At 41.1% G+C, this 18086-nt stretch overlaps 1 protein-coding gene across 3 annotated transcripts in view; it reads right to left on the bottom strand.

The window, feature by feature from the left end:
• LOC109916821 (beta-1,3-galactosyl-O-glycosyl-glycoprotein beta-1,6-N-acetylglucosaminyltransferase 7-like) overlaps positions 1-17877 on the bottom strand; it is a 46698-nt gene extending 28821 nt beyond the window's left edge. Inside the window, exons 1-2 of one of the 3 annotated variants that reach the window (XM_048616028.1) lie at positions 16603-17877; positions 3882-3977 (exon numbers count right to left, since the gene is read on the bottom strand). In XM_048616028.1, the coding sequence (XP_048471985.1) occupies positions 3882-3977; positions 16603-17563 (1057 nt within the window). In that variant the 5' untranslated portion in view covers positions 17564-17877. Of the gene's footprint in view, positions 1-3879; positions 3978-16459 lie in introns of those variants that run through there. The other 2 variants (XM_048616022.1, XM_048616032.1) reach the window with 2 other exon arrangements.
• Positions 17878-18086: the final 209 nt, after the last annotated feature.

The raw sequence follows: 18086 nt of genomic DNA, 5'->3' as shown, positions 1-18086 counted from the left end.
GGGGGGGGGGGGGGGGGGGGAAGCAGCAGCAATATCATTGGACTGGTAATAAAGAGACTCAGATTGATGTTATGGGGAGATGGGTTTAAATCCTACCAAGGCAACTGAAATTTTAATTCAATAAATTGGAATTGAAAACTAGCCCAAATGGTGCCCATGTAACCATTGTTCATTGTTGTTAAAACCTATATGGTTCACTCATGTCCTTTATGGAAGGAAATCTGCCATCCTTACCTGGTCTGGCCTAAATATGGCACCAGACCCACAATACTGTGATTGACTCTTAAATACCATCTGAAATGGCTGAGAAAACCAATCAATTCAAGCAACTAGGTATAGGCAACAAATGTTGGTTTTGCCAGCAACATTAACAAAGGACCTTTTGGGCTGATGTGCACATGCAAGATGCCTGTGATAACCTGTGACCCAGAAGCAGTGAAAATAAGGAAAACATTTATCATGTAAAAAAAATGCATGCAGAATTTGTATACTTGCAAGAATGTTAATGTAAAGAACTTTAAAAGTGTGCATCAATTGTAAAGAAGTCAACTATTATTTTCTTGGAAATTAAGAACTACTGGTTCATGTGGCCTGGCAAATCTTGATCTAGAAGCAGGACCAATACGACAGAAGTTAAAACAGAAGTTATGCAGCCAGACACAAAGGGGAGCTGCAAACAAGGGACAGCTGGAATAGAAAGGACACAGAGGACTGACAATGTGTAAAACAGAAAAGAGAGCTGCAGAAGTCAAATTGTGACAGAAAGAGGAACACAGATCTCGTGTGAGGTATATCCAGTAAAGATCTCTTTTGAAAGACTGGTTTTCCATTTTGCATTAAAGGAGAACAGAATTTTAGAAGCTTTTGGGGAAGCAGTTTGAGGAAGCTAACAAGAATTGAAAAAATAAAAATTGGTGTGAATGGTTCAGATACGTGAAAACAGCTGAGAGTTTGTATTTGAGGTCTATTAACATAATTATGTTGGTTGGTCATTATAGTAGAACTTGAGAAAGCTATGCCTTCAAGACTAACATGCTTTGAGTGAAAGGGCACTCATGGATGTACTTCTGGCCAGTGTTAACAGTGGCCGGAGATGTCGGATGGAATGTGGATGTATCGAGGGCCTAATCAACTGGGTTGAAGGGCAACAAGAGTACACATAATGCTGTTTATGCAGGGAATAATTCTGTTCCTTGGTGTTGCATTGTATCAATTCTTTGTTGTATCGATTATTTAAAAAAATTGAAATTTATCTCTTCATTTGAATCAAGTATTATTTGTCTGTTAACTTATTAACATTAGTCAGGAACAGCACAAACATAAAGTAAAAGTTACAAAGAAAGTATAGGAGTTGGGATGTAATGTTGTGGCTGTACAGGACATTAGCGAGGCCACTTTTAAAATTCTGCTTACAATTCTGGTCACCTTCTATAGGAAAAATATTGTTAAACTTGAAAGGGTTCAAAATAGATTTACAAGGATGTTGCCAGGACTGGACAGTTTGAGCTGTAGGTAGAGACTGAATAGGATGAGACTTTCTTCCCTGGAACAGAGCTTGAGGGGTGACCTTATAGAGGTTTATAAAATCATGAGGGGCATGGATACGATGAATAGCCATGGTCCATTTCCTAGGGTTTGGTGGGGGGCGGGGCAAATCTGGACGGCATAGATTTAAGGTGAGAGGGGAAATATTTAAAAAGGGACCCAAGGGCAGTTTTTCCATGCCTAGTGTGGTGTGTACAGAATGTGCTGCCAGAAGTGATGGAGGAGGCGGGTACAGTTACAACATTTAAAAAGGCATGTGGATAGGTATATGAATAGGAAGAATTTAAGAGGGATATGGACCAAATGCTGACAAGTGGGACTAGGTCATATTGGGGTGTCTGATTGACATGGAAGGTTAAGCACTTTGGCCGCAAAAAGAAAAATAGGAAGACAGATTATCAGAATGACAATAAATTAGGAGAGGGGTTGCAACAAGACCTTGGTATCCTTGTATACCAGTCACTGAAAGTAAGTATGCAAGTGCAGCAGGCAGGGAAGATGACGAATGGTATGTTGATGTTCAAAGAGAGAGACAGCAAGAGCAACTGCAATTGTACAGGGCCTTGGTGAGATCTGGAGCACCGTGTGCAGTTTTGGTATCCTTATTGGAGGATGGATGTTCTGGCTGTGAAGGGAGTACAACAAGGTTTGCCAAACTGTAATGACAGTACTGACATATGAAGAAAAACTAGATCAGTTAGGACTATCGTTACTGGAGTTTAGAAGGATGAAAGCGGAGGGAAGAATTCATAGAAACCTATAAAATTGTAACAGAACCATGCAAAGTACTGGCTCTACCTGGTTGAAGGTGACATAAAAATGGCTACCCGTGAGTTTTAGTTGACACAAGATGGTGGAGAAGATTTTTAGCTGAAGCAGTAGCTTATTTAGTGTAGTATTAAAGCCATAAGTTGGGACAAATGTAGCTTTGTAGACAGTATTTCCAAGGTAACATGAATAAGATAGCATTCAAAGGGTCTTACTAATTACACAAAGGGTCCTGTTGCAAACATACAGAGACAGCTGGATAAGGGCACCCTTGAGTATGCTGACAGAACAATTCCATATTTTGCTGATTTAAAGTCTGAGATCCATCACAAATAGAATTACTTCAGTTAAGATTCCCAGATAATCAGTTATAGATTTTGAAAAATACACTAAATATTAAAGAGATCCCAGTAAATTCCTAGGACAGCCTTAGAGAATAAAGAAAGGTCTCCACACTGCTTACAGGGAGAACTGAATTACAGAAGCAGAAATCAGATATTGCAATGTGGACTGAATAAGATGCATTGTGAAAGCCCAAGGACAAAGATAGCAATATCTAATAAACACAAATCGTAGGAATACCTGGGGTTGTCCATGAAGCTGTCGACTGCTGACCATGCAGTCACATGATTAACCTGATTGGATTTATGTGATCAATTAGCAATATTATTAGTTAGTAATGGTCCAAGGTGAGCTGAAGACAAATGTATAAAAGTTTATCTTTCCTTTGTTGAGTGAAGAAGCTTCAATAAACTCTTTGATGCTGGAAGTGGACTCCCAGGTGTCAAGTGATTTATATAAATATTCTGCCCCAACACAAATTAAACACAGGAAGGATTTTCTCAATAATGAGGGAATCCAGAACTAGGGGTCACAGTCTTAGAAAAATGCAATAGATATTGAAGACAGAGAAGAGGAGAAATTTCTCTAGAGTGGTGAGTCTCTGATTGAGGTCAAAGCATTGAATGTCTTCAAGAAATAGTCAGATATATTCCTTAGGGCTAAAGGGATCAAAAGGCTATTGGGAGAAAGTAGGAACAGGGTACTGTGTTGGGTGAACAGCTGTGATCAGATTGAATGGCAGAGTAGGCTTGTAGCACCAAATGGCTTCCTCCTACTCCTACACTTTTTTTTAAAAACATTTCTAGGGTTTTAGACTTACTATGCTTATACCACAGATACACGATGCAAACAGAAAACAATGATCCAAAGAAGTCCCAGTAAAGGAATAAAAGCACAAAATCAAGCTATTGACTTTAAAAATCAAAGCAGCGCTTGGCTGCTTAATACCAATGGCTGGCTAACAGGCAGCAACGCACTCAAGTCTAAGCACTTTAAAAATCTTACCTCATGGGAAAAACAACGCATGCTTGCTTGTATCCCCACAACATTTTAGAGAAATCACAGAAACCAATGCAAGGTTGTGAAAGCAATTCAGTAACTAAATGTATTTCCACATTTATTTACTTTTGCAACATTGAAAAAACCATATAATATTTCTCAGTAATGCTTAGCCAATTTACTACAAGCACTGATGTTGCAACAATGTGAACTACATACAAGTATACCTTTACAACCATTGTGGGTTACTTCAGTCTGGTCCAGCCATTTAACTAATTTTACATTGCCTTCCCACCCAGCATCGGGGTCTGCTCCTGGCGCATCTGTTGAAAGGAAAGTATGACTTAGTTAACTCAAAGCAAACAGATTTGAAAAATATACTAAAGTAGAAAAAAACAAAATCATATTCGGTCACATCTAGGTAGATGGGAAAAGTATCACTACATTTCCAGCCCAAAGGTTAGTCCACAACTAAAAACAAGCCATATGTAACACTGGACTATCAGAGGTTGAATCTTGCGCATGTTCTGACAACAGAGATATGCAATTTGCTCGGCACTGCTATTTTTTCTATTTACATAATTGACTATAAATTGGCAACATTAAAGGGAAGTGATAATTCAGTGTCACTCCAGAGTTCTCGACACAGTTTTGAGGTTTGACACTTGTGCATGTGTTCTAATTAAGAGCTGTGTTTGCTAACACTAAGCACAGAGTGTGCACTCACATCACCTGCAGAGTCTGAGTTTATGCTGACACTGTTGGTAATATCCCAGGCAGCTTCCAAACATTCGCTGAACTAAAGAGGAAAAAAAAATGTCTTTGCAACTTCTCTCTACTACCTCTCTTGCTCCCTTCTGCCATTCCCACACTTCACCTCCCGTCCCTGCCCTCTTCCAATCCCACCCACTGGACTTGTGCAGAATGAGTACGAGCAAACAATAATGTAGGCATGTTTAAGAGGAAGCCAGCACTTGGTACATTTGTGCAGTCTTCACTCATGCAGAACATACTTCAGTGTTGACAGTGATCAAGGCAACTCCAAAATTTGGTTGTTCTTATGGCAACATTTATTTACAATTCATAATGACAAACCCAATGGCTTTTTGTATGGTTCATTTTGACCATTAGACAGTAATAACAAGGGTTTTTTTTTGTTTTTGCTTAGTAGCACAGAACTAAAATACGAACATCTTGTCCCCTTTAAGCAAAGTATTCAGTCATCAGGATTAGGACAAAAAGACTTGAAAAGAAGAAAAATCAATTTATGAGAAAAGGGGTCTGATTAGTTGAGCTATCAGCAATGGAGATGCAACAGGAAGAATAAACTGTCAATCTTAATTTTAATAGAATCCCCACAGCATGGAAACAGGCCATTTAGCCCAACAAGTCCACACCAACCCTGTGAAGAACATCCTACCCAGACCCATCCCCCTACTCTATCCCTGTAACCCTGCATTTTCCATAGCTAATGGACCTAACCTAAACATCCCTGGACACTATGCGCAATTTAGCATGGCCAATCCAGCTAACTTGTGCATCTTTGGACTGTGGGAGAAAACCGGAGCACCCAGAGGAAACCCATGCAGGCACAGGGAGAATGTGCAAACTCCACACAGACAAGGCTGGGATTGAACCTGGGTCTCTGGCGCTGGGAGGCAGCAGTGCTAACAACTGAGGCACCTTGCCACTTAGTTCTCAGACCAGAATGGTAGACTGATTGGTTAGCTTGATTCCATGAGAGTTCATTGTCCCTTTTTTCACTCCTTATGAAATAAGGTGCAATGGATACAAATTCATTTATCTACAAATGATGCTCATCTGTTAATAGATAGATATGCAATATCTAGTTTATGCAATGCATTTCACTGCAAGTCTGACTGGTGACCTTAAATTGGTTTCTATTGTAATTCTTAGCATAGTCCAGGTTATTTGTGCAGTAGCAGAAGCACATCGAATGTTGGACATAATATTTTGAGATTTGTAAGCAGGGGCTATTGAGCACAATCAGCATGCTGTCCACTGTGAATAGCTGATGGGTCATGGAGTTTGATACTGTCTGCCAATCACTGGGACATACTACCTAAATACAGGACAATGGCATTAAAACATGCAAATAACTAATTTGTGTAGTCGGCAAAACATCTTGAATAATGGCACCACTAGATTTTTTTTGGCTTATCCCTTATGTAGTCTGGCCTGCACATGATCTAGTCCCATGTGACATCATTGACTAACAGTGCTCATGGAAGGTAGGATTGGACAGCAACCACTGCCTCAACAATGTCATTCTCAAATAGTTATGACTATTGAATCTTGTTGGCCTTCTGACTGTCAAGTCTCATCCCTGCCAAGTCCTCCCCAATATAGGTCATTATTATTGTCCCCTCACACAATTTGTCAAGAAAAACGAATTCTACTTTACACAAATTGGTTATTAACATAATTCTGAGCACACACGGGATTGCTCGGTAAACACTGCCAAATCGCGGAATTACATTAACACCAAATGCTATGTTCCGAGTTCTGCAAATATGAGCTGACTTCCACAAACAGCCAAAAATGAACATGCTGGTTGAGATGACCAGCAGTCGTTGAGATGCAAAGCTTACATACCTGCTGTCACACCAGCCCTGAAATCAATTTCAAATCCTAGTTATGCATGTTGTCAAAGTGAATTCAACAAATCTGGCAACGTAGGGGCTTGCACTGGAAAATGACTGTGATAGCTGCTCAGATCATCACGAATGAAATCAGTTCGGTTTTAATGTCTTCACAAGAGCTACCACCCCTACCTGCTCTGGCCTTTTATAACTCAATCACACAATACTTGCACAATACCTTTAGTGTTTGCTGTACAACCTGCCTTGCCAGTGTTGTCCACATGCTAATGTTAGTTTTATTAAAAATATTAAAACATGAAAGCTGCCTCAATCCTATAAGGTGAATTATCACATTTGTAAGGTCCTCAAAATAAATCCAAGTGATTATTTCTAGGGTACTGCTGCCTCCACGGAAAGTCAATGAAACTGCCGTATACACACAATTGCGTAAGGCACCAATATATTCCTCTATCAGTCCAGATCTCCACAAATACTGTGACATACTGGGCAGTCATTTTACAAAATACATGTGCAAGGATGTATTTCTGCAAAAATTTAAATGCAGGTGTAAATTTAACAAAACTTCAAGAAAATAAAACTCTTGAATCTACAGTCTAGTATCTACATATGGTTACATTGATAATTAAATTGACAATTTTGGTGGTTGAATCCTTAAGATCATAAATACATACAGGTAAAGCTGATCATTGCAATATGTATTCATTTATAATGATCAAGCTGCAGGCCAAAGGTTACCTTTCCTCAGTTTTTGGATTTATGTGATTGGTACAATAAGTAGTCTTCCATAGTATTGCTCTCAGCATGTATAAAGATATGCTGCCTTATAAAAGTGCATACAGTTTAATGCAAGCTATTATTCTGCTAGGGTTGCTATAAAACAGTAAGTCCAATCATTCCTTTGTTTTAAAAAACGCTCCGGTTAAAGTTTACTGGCTAATTTATAGGGAATTTCAAAACTTGTAAAGCGTTTGATTAGCTTTGCCTCAGTCAGAAGCAGCCAGCTCGCAACAATTGGAGATAGAGAGAAATCAGGAAATTATAGACTGGTGAGCCTATCATCGGGAGTGGGGAAAATTCTCGAAGCCATTGTTAAAGATTTTATAGCAGAGCATTTAAAAAACAGTGGCAGGATCAGACAGGGCCAGCATGGATTTATGAAGGGGAAATCATGTTTGACAAATCTGTTGGAATTCTATGAAGATGTACCTAGTAGAGTTGACAAGGAGGACCTAGTTGATGTAGTATGTTTGGACTTTCAAAAAGCATTTGACATAGTCCCACATAAGAGATTAACGTTCATGATTAAAGCGCATGGGATTGGGGGAAGTGTATTGAGATGGATGGGAAATTGGTTGGCAGAGAGGGAACAAAGAGTAGGAATTAATGATTCCTTTTCAAATTGGCAGGCAGTAACTAATCGGGTGCCACAAGGATTGGTACTGGGACCCCAGCTATTCACAATATGTATTAATGATTTGGATGAGGGAACAAAATGTAACATTTCCAAGTTTGCAGATGATACCAAGTTGGGTAAGAGGTGAACTGTGACAAGGATGCAGAGATCCTTCAGCATGATCTTGACAGTATGGGTGAGTGGGCAAATCAATGGCAGATGCAGCATAACTTGGATAAATGTAACGTTATTCATTTTGGAAGCAAAAACAGGAAGGCAGATTACTACCTGAATGGCTATAAATTGGGAGAGGGGAGTGTGCATCTTGTGCACCAGTGGCTGAAGGTAAGCATGCAGGTGCAGCAGGCAGTAAAGAAGGCAAATGGTATGTTGGTCTTCATTGTGAGAGGTTGAATACAGGAGCAGGGATATGTTGTTGCAGTTGTACAGGATCCTGCTGAGACGACATCTGGAATAAAGTGTACAGTTTTGGTATCCTTTTCTGAGGAAGGACACTCTTGCTGTCAAGGGAATGCAGTGAAGGTTTACCAGGCCGATTCTGGGGTCTGACATTTGAGGAGAGATTGACTACGTTGAAATTGTTGTTGCTAAAGTCCAGACAAATGGTGGGGGGTGTGGGGGGTGGGGTTTGGAATCTCTTACAGACTTATAAAATTCTAACAGGACTGGACAGGGTAGTGCAGGAAGGATGTTCCCAATGGTGGGTGTGTCCAGAACCAGGGGTCACAGTATGGGGATTCAGGGTAGATGATTTAGGACAGAAATGAGGAGACATTTCTTCACCCAAAGAGTGGTGAGCCTATGGAATTCAGTTGATGCCAAAACACAATGTATTCAACAGGCGACTAGATATAGCACTTGGGGTAAGTGGGATCAAAAGTTATGGAGAGAAAGCAAGATTAGGCTACTGAGTTGGACGATCAGCCTTGATCGTGAAGAATGGTGGAGCAGGCTCGAAGGGTCGAATGGCCTCCTCCAGCTCCTATCTTCTACGTTTCTTTGAAGAATGTTTGGGATGTTCGGTCTGGTCTCACACCTCAGACTTGCAAAATGCAAGTCAGGCCCTTTTACAACTTCAGTACTGCACACCAGATTCATGTCTGACTTTGCTCAGGACCTTCATTTCTTTCATACTAGGGCAATCTGCAGTTCGAGAGTTAAGATGCAAGGAGTGCACACGCTGAGGCAGGCAGCTTAGAAGACCGACCTTGGTTCTTGGGGTCAATAGAATTGCCATTGTCCTACCAGATCAAAGAGATGAGCGCGAGAGAGCGAGAGAGCGCGAGAGCAAGAGCGAGAGCAAAATTAACAGAGAAACACAAGACTGAGGGACAGAGAAGCAAACAACTTAACCTGAGAACCACCTCACTTTAGGCAAGGGGAGAGGTTGAGAAGGACAGTCCTTCATGGTAACTTCAGCTGGTGCGGTTATTGAACCCAGGCTGTTGTATCACAAAGAAGCCATTCAGCCAACTGAGCTAAGCACAGGAGCTAGATGGGGGGTGGGGGAGGGGTGGGATCTGTGAGGGCGACAGCCTGTTAGAGAGAAAGCACAGCTTTTAGAACTCAGGTGTAACTTCTTGGCAGCCTTAGAGCTCGCATCATCCACTGCGGTTTGAAACCCCTTTAAAAAGCTCTGCTCTTTGGGTTGCAAATTTGAAGGCTGCCTCACAAGGAGGCCTAACACTGTGATGCAGAACATTTTACATACAGTACATACTGCTGCCAGTGAAGGAGGCTAGGAATGTTAAACATGGTGTATTAAACAAGCAACTCTGAATGGTGTTGAGCTATTCCAGTATTGCTAGAGCTGCAAATCATCTAGGCAACTGGAGAGCATTCTATCACACTTTGAATTTAAGCCTGGCAATTGGTGGACAGGCTTTGGGGAAAATAAAATTAGATGATGAGTTAATTGTAGCAAGATTCTCAATCTCTGACCTGCTCTTGTAGCCACTGCAGTTATATGGCTAGTCCAGTTCAGTTTCTGTACAAAGGAACCCCCAGGATGTTAATGGTAGGGGATTAAAATGATGGGAATCTAACTGAATGTCAAGGAGAGATCATTAGATCCCCTTGTTGAGAATGATTATTGCCTGGCACTTGTGGGCACAAATGATACTTGCCACTCATCAGCTCAGAGGTACGTAATAACATCCTCGAACAGGTTGATATAGAAAATATCTCCTACAGTTTTCTGCAGTAACATTAAACCATAAAATGCCACATCAACATTGTTATGGGTTACACTGTAGGCAGTACTCTAGTGAAAACAGCCAACAAGAATTTAAGAATGTCCTCCAAGTTCTACACAATATACAGCACAGGAACAGACCATTTGACCTACTCATTTCATGATCCCTCATGCTCCAGTTCCGCCACCTGTCATCCAATTTTCAATTCCTGTCTCAAGCAGGTGCTACCTTACCTCGTCTTAAATGCATTTGTACTATCCACCTGAACTACTCACAGATGGCAAGTTCCACATTCTCACCACTCTCTGACTAAGACGTTTCTTCTCAATCTCCAACCTGATTCTTGTATCTTATACATGGATGACCTCTAATTTTGTTCTCCTTTCCCCTCACCCCACCTGCCAAATGAAACCTTCTACTTGTGTTTGCGCCTGTTATATAGAAGGTTGCATGTTTGACAGGCTCCTTTTAAATGACCTTATTAACTATGTCATTACTTTGAGTGATTTGAGAATTTGTACTTGGATCCTTTTGCTCAATTATATCATTTAAGTTCTTATTTTTCATTATTAATGTTAACATGTTCTCCTCAATATCAAAGTCTAACAATACAATTATCTGCACTAGAATTCATGTACACATTATATATTCATGATTCAATTCAGTTCTTCTCATTTGTAAACAAACAAATTTTAGAAACTGGTTCCAAAGTCTAAATTATTTACTATTTATTTTGACTAGCAGCATTGATCTTCCAGTAACCTTATTTCCCAGAGTTATCTAAATCAGGTATTACACTCTTTACTAATTTTATGGATGGCCAGACATTCATCTCAGGCAGCCACTTCAGACGTCTGAAAAATGCCCAACTTGAAATGGAGTTGAACCTTCCTCAGCCAAGCTTAGGATACAGGATGCTGGTCTCTAAAATTAGACCTTGTTACACTCAATTGGGTCATTATTATTGTAAAATGGTTAAACAGGCAGTCTTAGCAGAAATCTAACAGCTTATAAAGAGACTTCTAGCTGTGTGGGAATTAAACAACACCCAGAGGAACATAATAGGTGTCTTCAATCCTCAGCAAGACACCTGGGTGTCAAGATCACCATGTTTTCACACTTGGTATTAGAAGCGAAGACTTAAAAAAATAATGTGGCTTAGGTGAGCACTGATAGATCAACGACAATTTTTAAATTGGTCTATTTGGATTAAACCAGTCTTTCTAGACTTTGTTATATAAAGGTATGTAAGAGGGGATTCACCAAACAGAGATTTAGAGGTTTTATTTACTGCACTGACTGATGTCAAAGTACCAGAGGCAGACCAGGGAGTGGTTCAACGGAAGTTACACATAAAACCAGCGTGTTGCACTTCGATCTTACTGTCTTGGATATGAAGATGTATCAGGTCTTATCCTCACTTAGTAAAATGTAACCACTGTCACAAAGTAGCAAGATCTGGACAACATCCAAGCTGCTAAATGACAAGTAACATTCACATTGCAAAAGTGCTAAGCTACAATGATCAAGAGAGAATCTTACCATCAGCTCTCAACATTCAATGGCATAAATAATACCAAATCCCCCACTATCAACATTGAGAGTTACTACTGACCAGAAGCTGAAGTGGGGCAGCTATTTAAAATACTGAAGTGTAGTCACAGGCTAGAAATTCTGCGGCGAGAAACTCACCTCCTGACTCCCCAGTGGCTGTCTACCGTCTACAAGACAAGTCAGCAATGTGATGCAACTCTCTACACTTGCCTACACCAAATTCAAGAAGGCAGATCACCAAACTTCTCCAGGACAACTAGAGAGTAATAAACACTGGCCTAGCCAGCAACTCCCACATCTCATGAACAAAAAAAAAATACTGATTTTAGTTTGGGAAAAGGGAATATGGGGTTAATTGGCTCTACATTTTTCAACCAGCAAAACAGACATCTCTTTTCAAAGTCTTTCGGGAAGGTCAAGAAATGCCTGTGCAACCTCTCCATGTTAACTGTGAGCACATTATAGAAAAGACAAAACATACTGGATTACAGATACTGAATTAAGCAAGAGGATGAGAATTCTAAATATAGAATACATTGTTTCAAGTTTGAAAAGCACAGGATTTAGGTTACATGCACATCATAACAAGTGCTGAATTCACACCTGATACATTGTAACGGCAGAAAGTTAGTACCGAATATACTTTCATGAGTCCTTAGTTCATACCCAACTTCAACTTAATAGTAACAGTATGCTTACTGGTACTCATCATTGTTACAAATTAAATCTGATAGAAATTTCTGGTATTTGCATAAACCAAGTTAAATGAAGAAATCCAGAATTTCTGTCAGAGAAGTTCCGCTACACCAAAAATGGGGGCATGGAGGCACAGACAGACAGATGCATGAAATTGAGGGTACCTACCCAATGCACTAAAAAGGACTGGAAATGTTAGGACTGTTACGTTTAGGGGTAAATTAATTTTAAACAGTCGTGACTGGCCCTTAAAGTAAATATAAATGTGGATACTTATCCCTCAAAAAAAAATCCCTCAAAAAAAAAGGTATGCTGCCAGTTTTTGAAAAAAAATTTTGTCTGTCTCTTCTAGCACATTCCCTTAACATTTCTATTTCCCATTTTGCCTTCCGAACGTAACTTAAATGATGTTTATGTTCTGTTTTTTTTCTGCCTAGTTGTGGTTAGTTAGAAGTTCTTCAATCAGAGCGAACAGTCTTAATGTTGTCTTGCCCCATTCACGGGCACCAGAGTCCTTGCACCAAGACATATGCCAGATTAATAGAATGATTGTCAAAAAGCTGCAAAATCTTTGCAAGAAAGTGAATAGTGAAAGCCTTTTCTAGAAAATGAGAGGACAGAGTTTTAGGATAAGAGGTAGCAGACTTAAAACAGAGATGAAAAGAAATTACTTCTCGCAAAGTACCACGAACCTGGGGAACTCACTATCCCACAGTGGAAGCCAGAACACTGAGTAAATTTGAGGAGTTAGTCAGATTTTTAACTAGTAATGGTTTAAAGGGTTACAGAGAACAGAGAGGCAAATGGAGATGATATCAGCATGATTGAATCAAATGAAGGAGCAGGCTCAAAAAAGGGCCAAATTGCCTACTTTTGCTCCATGTTCTTATGTTTTTCACCATGATGAGAGACAAGAACTTGGGCGTTTTTTTTAAACTTCAGAGCAACATCCATCACTGCTCACTTCTCTGCATTAAATTTAATATTTCGTGGCTCTTCCTGTACACTGATCTGTTTACCCTTCTAAAATATAATCCTCACTCACTGTTTGCACATTACAGGAAATTTGAAGATGTTGTAATGTGCCTTGTTCACCCAAATCCTGGTCATTAATACATTACAGACCAGTATTCCTAATATTAATCCTCGAGGAACATTCCTGTTTATCTCCCTCAAAATAACCATTAGCCATCACTTTTAGTCAAATTTTGTAATCATACTACTTTTAGCTTCTTATAGAAGCTTTAAGATTTTGCTAATAAGATTGTATGGCACTTTCGTGAAACACATTTTGGAAGTTTATATACACAGGCGCGCGCACACACACACACACACACACACACAAACCACTGCAAGGTTTATACTTTAATTTCTTTTAAATCTTCCAATTTTCTTGCATAATCTGTACATCTAAAGAGAACAGGAAGAATGTGGCCAGAGCATCTATAAATTTTCTATGAAAACAATCTATGAAATTTCCAGCCTGACGGTCCTCACCAACCAATATCACATGCCATCTCTATGAGAACTTACATCCTGGCTTTTTTTCCCTACTTAATTGTGCTGCTTCCACCTCTTCTGCTACAGCTACAAATCATTTGCTTTCATTGATGAGTAAGGTGTTGCCAAAGTGTTCACCTATTATCCTGCCATGTCCTCAGCCTCCAGGTAAAGAACCCTTTTGTTCTCCATTAACCACAACCTTAATTTTAGTAGCATTTTATGACAACTTATAAAACAATCTCTGGATTCCATCTTATATAACCTAATCTAACCAAAAAAATTTGTACAGATCCACACACAGGTCACATTTCCATAATCACACCAAGCCACTTTCGTCGAATAAGTAACTTGACACAATGCCTTATTATTTGTCAACAATTGAACAGTATGAAAAAATATGCAAGTTTGTGATACTGAATTGCATATTGAGAACTAGCTGGTACAGTGGGCTGGGAAAATTACCCTTTCATTTTGAGAGTTTGAGAAAGTCTGTCCATCATTTTGAAAGTGTAATTGTATCTAAAATACATATAAATATGCACATAAAAATGTTATTCATTTGAGTTTGGATTTTGAATCAGTGCAATGTCATTTTGGTCTGTGTATATGAGACGCATTTCTGATGCGCATGTGTATATAATTACTGGAGTGATAAATGAGAATTTCTTTGCATTGCACAATCAATATAGAAAATCTGGGTTTTCATTTTGCTTAGGAGGAAAACCCAGTTGCAAAAGCTTCTGATTTCAGTTTCCAGAAGTTCTGGTTGGAGTTAGATGAAGGACACAGCTTCTCCTGATGAAAGGAGATAGTTAAGAACAATTAGAAAGTGGGCTAACTTCAGTGTAAGAGGTTTTAAGATTTAAAATACCAGACCAGAAGTGGTTGGTTAGAAACCTGAAGCTGGGAAAGTCCAAGCTCAGTAGTGTGACTAATCAAGAAATAGGCTGTCAAAATGCTCAAGACTAAGAATTGAAAGAAACTAATAATCAAACCTGTAGATATAATTGACAAAGGTACCCTCTCCAGTCTTCAAGTATGATAAACTGAGGCATTGGGACATATGGCTTTTATTTCCACTGTTTCAAAATCTTTCAATTGTTTTGCATATAAATAGTTTGGTTTATTCTATTTGATCTTCATATCTTTTGCATAATAAACTTCTGATTTATTGTTGAAACTAAATTTGCTGCATTGTGTGCTTGTATTTTAGTGAAAGATATCCTTGCCAAAGCAAAACAAAAAAAAAGAGCAAAAAACAAAATGGTCTGGTCAAGCTAGATTTCAGTCTAGGAATTGATATGTCCACTAATAATGGCCAGGATCATAACATAATTCTTTAGTAAAGATCTGACCTAGCTTCCAATAAGAACAGGCAGAGCACAAATGATTACCTCAATGACGACCTCAAAGCTTGCTGATAAAGTAAATGGAAACAAAAATCACATGGGGGTGTAGCAGGAATGTGCACGTTGCTGAAGTAGGACAAAGAATGCTCTAGCTGCAGCAGATACGGGTGTGCTCCATTATCTAGAATTCAAATCTTTCAATTGAGTACAGAATTCAATCAAAAATTATATAAATAAACTGTAACTGAACACTCACCAATGTCACTGATATGCTAGCAAGGAGAGGTCAAATGGCCTGTTGTGTAGTCTTAAATGACAAATGACCAAAGGCATTCACATTGTTCGATTTAAAGGATGATAACGTGGTATCATACATACACACATTCTGAAGAAGGGTCACCAGACCCAAAACGTTAACTCTGATTTTTCTTCACAGACGGTGCCAGACCAGCTGAGCTTTTCCAGCAACTTCTGTCCTTGTTCCTGATTCACAGCATCTGCAGCTAAGTGGTTTTGTATTTGCATTACAAGAAACATAATTTACAAAGGGTCTAAGGGATGTGCATGGGTCTCAATCTACACTTGAAGGAAGTTTTTGTAATATTTTGATATTAACTGATTTATTTTTTGCTATACAATTGGCCTGAAATATATTTATCCTATTTGGACAGTGAAACTTTATTACAAAATAAATTTAGATGCATCAAAATTTCTGCATCTTTCTCCCTTGTAATTTCGCTCACTGCTCTCAAAGACATCATATCATGCAGTGGCATGATGGCACAAACTGAATTTTTCATCCTTCCCACTAGATTGGCCTGTCTGCCTGTTCCCATTAGCCCACTGACTTCATAATCACAATTTCCTATATCAGTTTATCACAGAAATGTTATTACACAGGAACCCAGGTGTCCTGGCCCAGAGGTGTTAAAGAAGGGGTTGCATAAAACCCACACAGCAATAGATTACTGCCAGCTGCTCTGATGCAGAGAGCTGCAGATAATAGACAAGTCAGAATTCAAAGTAAACATGTTGTTATACTGCAAATGACTAGCCCTTACTTGCATTCTGACAAATACAGCTACGGGCAATTCGTTAAAAGCCACGGCAACGTTCCAAAAATTACTTCAACCTTCCTCATCTTTAAATGCTTGTCTCAAACTCACATTATGCTTTGTTTCAACATTTTTATTTTGAAAATTACAAATCGAGTTAAAATAATAGCGCTTGCAGCAAAAAGGAGGCGATTCCGTCCGTTATGCGTGCTGGTTCTCTGAAAAAGTGTCAATCAACACGTTGGGGGGGGCGGGGGTAAGGGGAGAAGTATCTTTTGCTTCCACGCCCGACAAAAGTAATTTCTAAAATAGGACGAAAATGTAAAGCTACAAAAACAGAACAATTTTAATTCAGAAGGAGGTTAGAATCGGGAATTGGACAAGTTGGAACAGGAGCGTTCATCCTTCAAATTACCTCTTAGCAAAGAAAGCGCGTGAGTGGGTTGAGTTCAGACAATTTCACAACAAGTCTTGAAATTGGATCTCCCTGATTGAACATCAGTTCCGCGGGGCTGTGTTGGCTAAGACGCCAAGTACCCAGAATACCCACGGAGTTACCTGCGATCCGATTCAAAGTGACCCAGTAATGTTCATCCGGGCTGTAAGTGTCCCTCGACCACTGCAGCAAGTCCTTCGCCCGCACGTCCCGCAGCACAAAACCCACAAAGTCACGGGTGAGGACGTAGTAAGCGGAGCCGAAGTAGAGCTTCAGGCCGTGGGGGACGCCGTCCGCCTTCTTGGCCGGGGTCTGGATCACGTAGGACTGCCCGGGGGCGACGTACTCCCGGTGGACGTGGCTGGTCCTCAGCTTCACGTGCTCGGGCTGTGGGACCCCCGGCGTGATGTTCTTGCTCTTGCGCTGGCTCTTGAGGAACCGTACCAGCTCCCGGTTGGTTTTCAGCGGGTAGTCCTGGCCACACAGGTTGATCACGTACTTCCAGCTGACCGGGGACTCCACCAGCTCCCGCATGCAGTTGATGTCCGCCTGCAGCCGGGAGAAGCCGCCGTACACCACCGTCTCGCTGCGGGACGCGAGGAACACGTTGCGGAAGCAGGAGGCCAGCTCCTGCACCCGGCGCCTGAACTCCGCCGACGTCTTGTTGTCCACGTGGATGCAGTAGATGTTCTGCGGGGCGTAGATGGCCCTGAAGAGCCACAGCAGGGTGTCCAGGTCCTTGTGCACAGTCAGGATGTAGGCCAGGGGGAAATCCGCCTCCTCCTGCGACAGGGTCCGGGTGATGTACGAGTGGGCAGCCAGCAGGCGGGTGCAGTTGAGGGGGCTCTGGTCCCTGGCCTGGGGCCGGTGTAGCTGCTCACACCGAGCCCCGATCCCCACGGCGGCCGCCTTGCCCTGGAAGAGCGCGGTGCACAGCTCGTCCGGGTAGTCCCCGCAATCAGCTCGCTCCAGGCTCCAGGCCTGGGGCACGGGCCGCCTGACCTTGCCGGTGATGTAGATACAGAGGCAGACGGCGGCGCTTACCGAGGCGCACAGCAGGAAGCTCCATTTCGCCGCATTCATTGGCCTCGCTGCGTGAGCCACTCCGAGACCCAGCAGCAACCTGTACCATGGTCCGCACTAGCCCCGACCACCCTGCATTGGCTGTCTCTTTCCCGGGTCCCCTTCCGTATCCCGGCTCCACCCAACATTGTGTTTCACAAAAAAAAGGGGCAGGGACTGTCTCCGAGCTCAATGCGGAGAAGCGTGAGAACGTGCCGTGTGTGAGGGGAAGTCGGTGGAAAAATGTCAACACCGCACTGGCCACGGCTGACTATTTCCAGCATCTACCACCACCCCCCCCCCCCCTACTTTTTGACAAAAAAAACCCAGAAATTGCTGGGGAGAAGAGAACATTCTCTGCGGAACAAAAACAGAAGTTATCGGGAAAGCTCAGCAATTCTGGCAGCATCTGTGAAGAAAAAAAATCATAAGACTTAACACAAGGTGTGGGGTTCGATGAACACAGCAGGCCAAGCAGTATCAGAAGAGCAGAAAGGCTGACGTTTCGGGTCTGGACCCTTCTTCAGAAAAAAAAAATGAGACT

Source organism: Rhincodon typus, chromosome 2 (genome assembly GCF_021869965.1).
Source record: "Rhincodon typus isolate 14 chromosome 2, sRhiTyp1.1, whole genome shotgun sequence".
NCBI classification, from domain to species: Eukaryota; Metazoa; Chordata; class Chondrichthyes; order Orectolobiformes; family Rhincodontidae; genus Rhincodon; species Rhincodon typus.
The sequence above is the reverse complement of the archived record's forward strand: the minus strand, read 5'-3'. Positions and strand labels throughout refer to the sequence as shown.